Source organism: Verticillium dahliae, genomic scaffold (genome assembly GCF_000150675.1).
Source record: "Verticillium dahliae VdLs.17 supercont1.1 genomic scaffold, whole genome shotgun sequence".
NCBI lineage: Eukaryota > Fungi > Ascomycota > Sordariomycetes > Glomerellales > Plectosphaerellaceae > Verticillium > Verticillium dahliae.
The window spans coordinates 1,547,166-1,557,219 of NW_009276921.1; the positions used below are offsets into that span (position 1 = coordinate 1,547,166).

Here is a 10,054-nt window from a genome sequence, read left to right on the forward strand (position 1 = left end):
CCTGGGCCTCCGATCAAACCTCCCCAAAGCAACGATAAAAGAGTGACGGTGGAACATCTCCATTGTCATTTTTTGGCTTGTTGCAACCCCCGACTATCTACAGCTTTAGATTGCCCTTTCGCTTGAAAGCGCATCTAAGCATCTTCCGCGCGCGGGGCAGAGTCTCTTGACCCCGCTTCCAACAACAACACATCGACAAATTTTCCAACCAGGAAGTTCACCCCCAGAACTACCGTCAAGATGGTCAAGTAAGCATCTTTCCCCATCATTGCTGTCTTCTCGTCGTCGTCTTTGTCGGAGACGGAGAACATCGAGTTTCGAATCTTGTTGCCCATCGACAACATGGCTATCCGACCCTCTGTCTCATCCTCTTGGTCGTCGAGGTCACCTGGACGATGTAGATCATGTCGCTGGCCGCAAGCTCCTCAAGTTCGACCACCCCGCCTCCTATCGACTCGTGTTGCGCCTTGGCTATCATGATCTTCACCTTCTCCTCGTTCTTCTTGCCCTTGTTTGCTATTATCCCTGCCGGCCCGTTCTCCGCGAGCTTGCCGCTGTCATATATCTGTCACAAAAGTTTCAGTATGCTGACCACCACCGTTCCTATAGCTTCACCACTGAGGAGATCCGGCAGCTTATGGACAAGCCTTGCAATGTCCGTAACATGTCCGTCATTGCCCACGTCGACCACGGCAAGTCGACCCTCACCGACTCCCTTCTGTCCAAGGCCGGTATCATTTCCACCGCCAAGGCTGGTGACCAGCGAGCGACGGACACGAGAGCCGACGAGCAGGAGCGTGGTATCACCATCAAGTCTACCGCCATCTCCCTGTTCGGTCAGCTCCCCGACCCCGAGGACATCAAGGATATCGTTGGCCAGAAGACCGACGGCACCGACTTCCTGATCAACCTGATCGACTCGCCAGGCCACGTTGATTTCTCCTCCGAGGTCACCGCCGCTCTCCGTGTCACCGACGGTGCTCTCGTCGTCGTCGACACCGTCGAGGGTGTCTGCGTCCAGACCGAGACTGTCCTGCGTCAGGCTCTCGGTGAGCGCATCAAGCCTGTTGTCATCATCAACAAGGTCGACCGTGCTCTTCTCGAGCTTCAGGTCTCCAAGGAGGATCTGTACCAGTCCTTCTCCCGTACCATCGAGTCCGTCAACGTCATCATCTCCACCTACTTTGACAAGTCTCTCGGTGACGTCCAGGTCTACCCCGACCGCGGTACCGTCGCCTTCGGCTCCGGTCTCCACGGCTGGGCCTTCACCATCCGCCAGTTCGCGTCTCGCTACGCCAAGAAGTTCGGTGTCGACCGCAACAAGATGATGGAGCGTCTCTGGGGCGACAACTACTTCAACCCCGCCACCAAGAAGTGGACCAAGAACGGCACCTACGAGGGCAAGCAGCTCGAGCGTGCCTTCAACCAGTTCATCCTCGACCCCATCTTCAAGATCTTCGCTGCCGTCATGAACTTCAAGAAGGAGGAGACCACCACCCTCCTCGAGAAGCTTAACCTCAAGCTCTCCGCTGATGACCGCGAGAAGGAGGGCAAGCAGCTCCTCAAGGCCGTCATGCGCACCTTCCTCCCCGCCGCCGACGCCCTTCTCGAGATGATGATTCTCCACCTCCCCTCGCCCGTCACGGCCCAGAAGTACCGTGCCGAGACCCTGTACGAGGGTCCCGTCGACGATGCCGCCGCCATCGGTATCCGTGACTGTGACCCCAAGGGTCCCCTCATGCTGTACGTCTCCAAGATGGTGCCCACCTCCGACAAGGGTCGTTTCTACGCCTTCGGTCGTGTCTTCTCCGGTACCGTCAAGTCCGGCATCAAGGTCCGCATCCAGGGCCCCAACTACGTCCCCGGCCGCAAGGAGGACCTCTTCATCAAGGCCATCCAGCGTACCGTCCTCATGATGGGCGGCAAGGTCGAGCCCATCGACGACATGCCCGCCGGCAACATTGTCGGTCTCGTCGGTATTGACCAGTTCCTCCTCAAGTCTGGTACCCTTACCACCCTGGACACTGCCCACAACCTCAAGGTCATGAAGTTCTCCGTCTCCCCCGTCGTCCAGCGCTCCGTCCAGTGCAAGAACGCCCAGGATCTCCCCAAGCTCGTCGAGGGTCTCAAGCGTCTGTCCAAGTCTGACCCTTGCGTCCTGACCTCGACCTCCGAGTCCGGTGAGCACGTCGTTGCCGGTGCCGGTGAGCTCCACCTCGAGATTTGCCTGAACGATCTCGAGAACGACCACGCCGGTGTTCCTCTCATCATCTCCGACCCCGTCGTCGCTTTCCGTGAGACCGTCGGCGCCAAGTCTTCCATGACCGCCCTGTCCAAGTCCCCCAACAAGCACAACCGTATCTACATGGAGGCTGAGCCCATTGACGAGGAGCTCTGCAAGGAGATCGAGGGTGGCAAGGTCAGCCCCCGTGACGATTTCAAGGTCCGCGCTCGTATCCTCGCCGACGACTTCGGCTGGGACGTCACCGACGCCCGTAAGATCTGGACCTTCGGTCCCGACACGGTCGGCGCCAACCTGCTGGTTGACCAGACCAAGGCCGTCCAGTACCTCAACGAAATCAAGGACTCCATGGTCTCTGGTTTCCAGTGGGCCACCCGCGAGGGTCCCGTTGCCGAGGAGCCCATGCGCGCCATCCGCTTCAACATCATGGACGTCACCCTCCACGCCGATTCCATTCACCGTGGTACCGGTCAGATCATGCCCACCACCCGTCGTGTCCTGTACGCCGCCTCGCTTCTCGCCGAGCCCGGTCTCCTCGAGCCCGTCTTCCTCGTCGAGATCCAGGTTCCCGAGCAGGCCATGGGTGGTGTCTACGGTGTCCTTACCCGTCGTCGTGGCCACGTCTTCGGCGAGGAGCAGCGCCCCGGCACTCCCCTCTTCACCATCAAGGCCTACCTGCCCGTCATGGAGTCCTTCGGCTTCAACGCCGATCTGCGCCAGGCCACCTCCGGCCAGGCCTTCCCCCAGATGGTCTTCGACCACTGGCAGATCCTGCCCGGTGGCTCTCCCCTTGACCCCACCTCCAAGACCGGTGGCATCGTCCAGACGATGCGTAAGCGCAAGGGTATCAAGGTTGAGGTGCCCGGCGTTGAGAACGTAAGTTATTTTCTGCTCGATCCCGATTCTCGTGTGAAACAGCTGCTGACATGCCGTGACAGTACTACGACAAGTTGTAAACGCCTCATTCAAGGGCTATCGAAGCCTGGCGCCGACACGTCCCTCGTGACGTCCAGTCGTCGTCACGACTTCGTGGGCCATCCCGTCCCACCGGCCACGAAAGAGAAGCCGATTGTGCGGGAATGGCGAAGGAGCTATCAAAATGGGGAGGCTTTGCTGAGGCAGTCAGCCATGAAGCCCATCTCATGCGTTTGATTGCCATGACACGGCTAGTAGTTTTTTGCTAGGAATTGATGACTGTTCTAAATGACATACTTGATGCCGTTCAGGTGAAATGTGCACTGTGCACTGTGCACCGTGTCATGCCCTGCCCTCCACGTTGGCCTGGCTCTGGCTGAGGCTTTGTTAATTCCTTCCCAACCTGGCCGCGTCGTTCAGAGTCAGCGAGGGTGGTGGCTGCCGAAGACCAACCAAGGTGGGTTGAGGTTGGTACGTGGTCTGTGCTCGACCTGCCCTTGCTCGCGAGCTCCTGATCCCGAACCATGTACCTAAAATTTCGTCTTCCACCTCCACTTCCACTCTCGACATGCCCTGCGCTGACGAATAGTACTTTTGACCACCATTGCGGCATGACCTTACTCTTTTCGTCCACATCAATTGCATATATAGTTTTGCGCATGGCGTTATAGCCCCTCGACCTCGTGCTTCCCAGTCACTACGCGTGACCGCGCCGCCGAGCCTCGACAAACATGCTTCTCTCTGCCGACGACAAGGTCGGCCTGCGGGCATGGATTATGAAGAAGCTGCCTGAGGTGTATGTTTTCTTCCCCTTCTCCTTTAGCCACATTTTGCCCTAGCCCTTCGGGCCCTGGCTTGTCCCGCTCCACTTGTGGTGCGTTTGCTAATGCAATCGCCATTTCCTTACAGGTCCGACTCTGAGACGGAAATCTTTGCCGATTATCTTCTTGCGCTGCTTGCATCCGGCTACGAAGACGACGAAGAAGAGCTTCGAACATTGTGTGAGCAGGAGCTCCCCCAATTCCTCAACGATGGTACGATGCACTCTGCTGGCTTGGCTCTCTGACCGACAGCTGACTTGCGTTGCTTAGGCGCCACACCTCGCTTCATCAACGACCTCTTCCGGGTGATTGAGACGAAGGACTGGACGGGCTCACGTCCTGCTCCCAAAGGACCAGCCCATTCCGCGTTGCCGACTAGCTTTCAGCCCCCGACTGGCCCCAGCCTCCCCCAGAATGGGTCACACGCCCATGCGAACGGCCGACAGACAAACAGGAAACGTTCCTTCAACGATGTTGAAGAACCCGACTTCCCGGTCGCGCCACCTCGCGGTCCCAGTAATGGGCGACATATCAAGCAGCCTCGACGGAGCGGAGGTCTGCCGCCCAGGCCGTCGTGGCCTCTCCCTATCGTTTACCCCGATCAGAACGGCGCGGCGCCGGCGTACGGTACTGCTCCTCAGATGCCTGCGCAGTTCCCGCAGCCTGTCAGGTCTGGCTACATCCCTTCTGGACCGATAAGCTATCCTCTAGGCCACTATGGTACGTTGTTCTCGGACCCTGATTTTTCTTCTTCCTCTCTCTCTCTCTCTCTCTCTCTCTCTCTCCGTAACCTGATGACACCCATTTTTTCAATGCGGGAGCATTCGTGCGATGAAAACCCCCATTATTATAAGGTTGACTTCTGAATTTGCGTCTCTTGAATCCACACATTGCACTGCACTCTTTCCATCACATCAGATGCTAAAAGTCTTCACAGAACCTTCACCGAACGATCTCGCCGCCGCCATGCTCGCCCAGAACATGCAGCAAATGCAGCAACTGTGGGAAATGGTGACGGCAAACAAGGACAAAAGCAGCCACGGAAGAGGTCGCGCCGCAAAGCGCGGCGGCGGCCGCAAGGCCTCCGACCGGGCACCCTTCTCCGTCGGAGGAAACGTGACTGACAGGACGAAGAGCACCATTGTCGTGGAGAGCATTCCCGACCAGCACCTCAAGGAGGATGCTGTGCGGGATGCTTTCTCCGAGTTTGGCACCATCGTCGACGTCACAATACAGCTCTACCATCGGCTCGCCATTGTCAAGTATGACGCTTGGCACGCGGCGAACGCTGCCTACCGATCGACCAAGGCTTTCTTCGACAATCGCTTTGTCAAGGTCTTCTGGTACGATGAGGATGCGGCCGAGCAGGGCAACGGCGCCTCGAAGGCTTCTGGCATCGACAACACTCCCGAGGAGCCGGAATTCGACCTCGACGCCTTCATCAAGAAGCAGGACGAGGCCCAGAAAGCGTACGAGGAGAAGCGCCAGCGCCAACAGGAGCTGGAGAAGCAGCGTCAGGACCTGACAGAACGGCAGAGGGACCTCTTTGAGCGCCAGCGCGAGATTCGCCTGAAACTGCTGGAGAAGCTCGGTCAGGCGTCTGGCGGCGAGGACGGCACTGACGGCTCCAGTAATAACGAGGTGCTCAGGGCCCAGCTCGCCGCTCTCGAAGAGGAGGCCAAGTACCTTGGTCTCGACCCGAACGCGGACGACGTCAGCACCTATGGCGGATTCCGCGGTGGGTACCGCGGTCGCGGCCGCGGCCGTGGCCGTGGCCGTGGTGCCCATCGCGGTCGTGGCGGCCACGTCGTCGACAGGGCTGCCGTGTATGCGGCATTCGAGCAGTACACACTCGACAACCGCACCCGTGTGATTGAGGTCTCGGGTGTTGATTTTTCGGATTCCGAAAAGGACGAGGCGCTACGACAGCACCTTTTCGTACGTTTGCCCCTCTCACGTTTCTTTTGGTTGCGTGCCCAACACTAACATGGTTCTAGGGGATCGGTGAATTTAATGATATTCAGATCACGCCCATGACGGCGCAAATCACATTCAAGTCGCGCAAGACGGCCGAGCGGTTCCTGCATGCCGCTAAACTGGCTCCCATTCCCAACGTGGGCTCCGTCGAGGTTGCCTGGGTCGAGAACGGGCCGGCCGCGGTCGGTCCCGCTGCGGCCGTCGTTTCTACCGCTCCACCTGCCCCGGCTCGAGACCCGGTCGGGAAGAACGAGCCCGACGTTGCCGTCGAGAGACGCGCGTCGGCCGAGCCGCAGCCGGACGTGAAGCGCGAGCCCAAGACGGAAGTGGACATGGATTACGAGCTATACGAAGACGGCGAGTGGGTGGATTGAGCTTGTAACATGCTTTCGCCGGTAGAGAGTGGGGAGTTTTCTTCTTTTTTTTTTTCCTCGCATGACGACCACCAAAAAACATTTGCACGAGGCAACGAGCGGCCTCGTTTTGTACTACTAGCATTGGGTTCACTATACCCCGGACGCGAGACGTCCGTCGAACCTCGGACGGGAAGGGCACGGATTCGCACAGCTGGAACGCTGTGTTTGGTGGGCGGAATGGAGAGGCGGACAGACTGCGGTTGGCTATCAGTGGCCCCGCGGCCTAGGTCTCGGCTGGAACCAGCATGATAGACTTGTATTGACACCTTTTCATGACTGACGTTGCACGACGATTGAACGTGACTGGTTTGGCTCATCAAAGTGCATGATGCGCTGGACCCAACATGACTTTGAAGGCGAGACCATTGTGTTTGATAAAGTGGCTGTGGGAGTCTCCCATCGCCTCTTCTCCGCACTTGAAATAGCCGACTGACGTGGACAACACTTGAAGTGTTGTCCGGGGCGAGGGGGCCGACTCCTTTGCCTAGACATCTACCAGTGTGGTTGAGCAGACAATCTGTCACTTGTCATGAACAAAGTTATTGGTAGTCAAGAGTAGTATTTCCCGCCCACTAGAGACTATCCAACAGCGTCTCCGCCGCTGCTCCATCCCCCGCCCGCCATCCACCAGGAAACCAGAAGAAAAATGCCCCCATGTTGAAAAGAACTCCATGCTCCAAGCCGCTATCCTGCGGCCTTCAGTTTTAAGGTTGAACTCGAATTGGTTCTTGGGGGTATCGTTGAGATATGATATGCATGCTTCCGCCCTTCCGCCCGTCATAAAAGAGAGATTCCGTCAATCTCCCTCGGTTTTGTTTCCTGCCAGGACCTCCTGGCTGTACCTTGCGAGTCCCAATTTGGCGTGACTCGAATACAGCCTTGGCTGTCTCCTCCTTTTTTGTTGAAAAAAGCATGCTGGCACCTCTTGTCGTGTTTCCCTATCCTGGGTTTAAAACGCCTCGTAAGATGCATCATAAAAGGGTCAAATCGTGAGTGTCAAATAAATTAGGCCGCAGGAACTGCGATGCCGTTGGTAGTGCCGTTGGTGGGGGCCGAAACGGCGTCGGGAGCGACGTCCTTGGCCACCGGCTTGATGTCGTCGTACTCCTTGACGGAGAGACCCTCGAAGAGATCGAAAATCTCGCGCTGCTGGTGGAAATCGTTGTTCACTGTGACTTGTTAGCGAAACATTGCACGCTTCAAATGGCACGATAGGGCTGCACTTGCCGACGTTTACGAGGTACCACTCATTCATGATACGCTCGACAAGCACACGGCTGGGGGACGACTGTTCAAAGCAATGCGCCCAGTCGAGACCGAGGCGGAAGGCCTCGTCCTTCCAAGCCACGAAACTGATGCCCTCGACGATGGTCGGCTGCACAATCTCCTTTCCGGGGAAGACACCCCAGGTCACGGCATTAGGCCCGTCCGAGGGCGCGTTGTACTTGAGGTTTCCGCTCTTGGTGACGGCGTAATAGGTCATGTCAGGGTGTTTTTCAATGCGAGAAATGATCTCAGGGTAGAGGTCGGGATGAACCAGCATCTCGAGGTATGACTTTTGGTAGACATAACCGTTCTTGGGACCCCAGCCGTGCACGGCGTGGGAAGACTTGACGCCGTTCACAGCAGGCTGAGAGTTGATGGTGATGATACCCCTCTTGTTGAGTGCAATGAGATCCTCGCGAATGGGGTCTGCCTCGTTTGTCAGAGGCGACTCGCTCCAGGGGAGACAGTCAATCTCGTTTCGGAGGTAGCGAACAAACAGGGTCGCAATGTCCTGAACGGTCTGTGGCTCTCCCCACTTCTTGATGTTCTGCTCGTTCGTGCCGGTCAGACCGATACCGTAGGCGTCCAGCTCACCAAAAGCGGGTGAGCGCGAGTCACCCCATCGACCGTTGGGGAACTCGTCCCAGTCCTGCGTGCGGAGAATGTACGACTTGTTGCGTCCCTTCCAGAAGATGGGACGCACGTCCTCCTCTCGCCTGCCGAGACCGAGAGATTGCTTCCAGGGCAGGGCTTGCTTGAGGGGGCGCTCCGAAGTGGGCATCCAGTTGAGCTCCTCGAGGACCATGCGGGTGGCCTGGGCGAGGTTCATGGTGTAAAAGTGCAGATGGTGAATACCGGCAGCGAGAATCTTGCGGCACATGCCGGCGACGAGGACCTTGCCGACCTCACGAACAGCGTTGTCGTCGTTCTTAACAGGCTCGAGGGCGTCCATGAATTCCTGGGGGACGCTGCAGTTCATGTGCTTGGCACGGCGCATGAAACTGGCGTAGGTGGCAATGGGCATGATGCCGGGGACAATGGGGATGGTAATGCCACGCTCGCGGACCTTGCCGACCCAGCGGACAAAGTTGTCGGCGTCGTAGAACATCTGGGTCACAATAAAGGTGGCACCCATGTCAACCTTCTCCTTGAGGTGGTCGAGCAGGGACTCTTCGTCCTTATTGTCATCGCAGCCCTCGGGGTAGCCAGCAACACCAATGTCAAAGTGATCGTGGTATGTGGCACGAATGTGCTTGACGAGGTCACGAGCATATTCGAAGCCGCCGTCGGCGGCGACCCACTTCTCCTTTTCACGGGGGGGGTCGCCGCGGAGGGCGAGGATGTTTGTGCAGCCGGCCTTGTAAGCCTTGCGCAGAGCGTCGTTGACCTTGTCGAGGCCCATGTCGGTGCAGGTCAGGTGCATGCAGGTCTCGAGACCGTAGACACTCTGAGCCTGCGTGACCATCTCGCAAGTGAGCTCGGCGATCCTACCGCCGGCACCCCAGGTGATGTCGATGAACTTGGGGCCAAAGTTGTACATGCGGTCCATGCGGTCGTAGAGGTTCTGGACACCCTGGGCTGTCTTGGGAGGGAAGTACTCGAAAGAGAAGGAGGGCTGGCCGTCGCGCTCGGCGTCGGCGAGCATCTCCTTGATGTGCATAGTGGCGGTGGGGTTGGGTGGTACTCGTAGGAAGAGGTATTATCGGGAACAAGGTAGAGGAGGGGTGGAAACGGCAAAAGGCCGTTCCAAAAGGCTGTCGGGGAGAGTTAGCAATGTGGTTTTGCAAAAGAATGCCACGACTGTGAAAAGAGCAACAGTTGGGTTTAGGAGGCGATTGGTATTTCGGGGGGGGAGGAGTGGTGAAGCAGCCCGAAAAACAGGCGCCAAAGGTGAAGGAGGGGTGTGAGAGGGCATCATAGAGCGGGCAGCGAGCAGCGGGCAGCGGGCAACGGTAGCGGTGGTGGTGACTCACTTGGCAATCTACAAGACGAAAGTGCCAATGGTGCTCGAGACAGACGTTGAAGCACCGGCGATGTACTTTCTCGCGATGCTCTCGAACAAACAGAATGGTGTCAAAGGGGGAGACAAGACAGAAGGACGCACAGGCTCAAGCAAGTCGACGTGAGGTAAGAATTTGAGGCAGCTACTGGGGAGGCGTAGGGGTGGAGAGGCGTATCGGCGCCGATGTGGATGCTGCCAATACCACATCGGTCGTGCCTGCCCACACCGGCCCACCCACGCCTCCGAATATGGCGTCGTGACCATTGGTTGAACGTGCAGCCACGTCTGCCCCGCTGGCCCGCCTGTGTCCCTTCTTTGCCCCGCGAGTTTCTCCTTCCTGTGATGCACGTCTGGAGCCTGCCCGAGGAATTGTCATTTGTATGTCCGTACTTCTTTTTTTCCCCCTGTTCCCCGG

The 10,054-nt window shown here is 57.8% G+C and overlaps 3 protein-coding genes across 3 annotated transcripts; 2 read left to right on the forward strand and 1 right to left on the reverse strand.

Annotated features, from left to right (window-relative positions):
• Nucleotides 1-15: 15 nt before the first annotated feature.
• VDAG_00461 (elongation factor 2) lies at nucleotides 16-3,450 on the forward strand. Its single transcript, XM_009651838.1, has 3 exons — nucleotides 16-248; nucleotides 610-3,118; nucleotides 3,181-3,450. Exons 1-3 carry the CDS (start codon nucleotides 241-243, stop codon nucleotides 3,196-3,198), a joined length of 2,535 nt encoding a protein of 844 aa, XP_009650133.1. The 5' UTR covers nucleotides 16-240; the 3' UTR covers nucleotides 3,199-3,450.
• A 438-nt stretch (nucleotides 3,451-3,888) lies between these two features.
• Nucleotides 3,889-6,329, forward strand: VDAG_00462 (CCCH zinc finger and RRM domain-containing protein; the record flags this gene model as incomplete). Its single annotated transcript, XM_009651839.1, has 5 exons — nucleotides 3,889-3,953; nucleotides 4,067-4,191; nucleotides 4,249-4,698; nucleotides 4,916-5,916; nucleotides 5,976-6,329. The coding sequence occupies 5 exons, from the start codon at nucleotides 3,889-3,891 to the stop codon at nucleotides 6,327-6,329; spliced, it is 1,995 nt and encodes a 664-aa protein (XP_009650134.1).
• Nucleotides 6,330-7,376: 1,047 nt separating this feature from the next.
• VDAG_00463 (methylenetetrahydrofolate reductase) lies at nucleotides 7,377-9,684 on the reverse strand (the record flags this gene model as incomplete). Its single annotated transcript, XM_009651840.1, has 3 exons — nucleotides 9,611-9,684; nucleotides 7,632-9,391; nucleotides 7,377-7,540 (listed from the first exon to the last, which is right to left on the reverse strand). The coding sequence occupies exons 2-3, from the start codon at nucleotides 9,295-9,297 to the stop codon at nucleotides 7,377-7,379; spliced, it is 1,830 nt and encodes a 609-aa protein (XP_009650135.1). The 5' UTR covers nucleotides 9,298-9,391; nucleotides 9,611-9,684.
• Nucleotides 9,685-10,054: the final 370 nt, after the last annotated feature.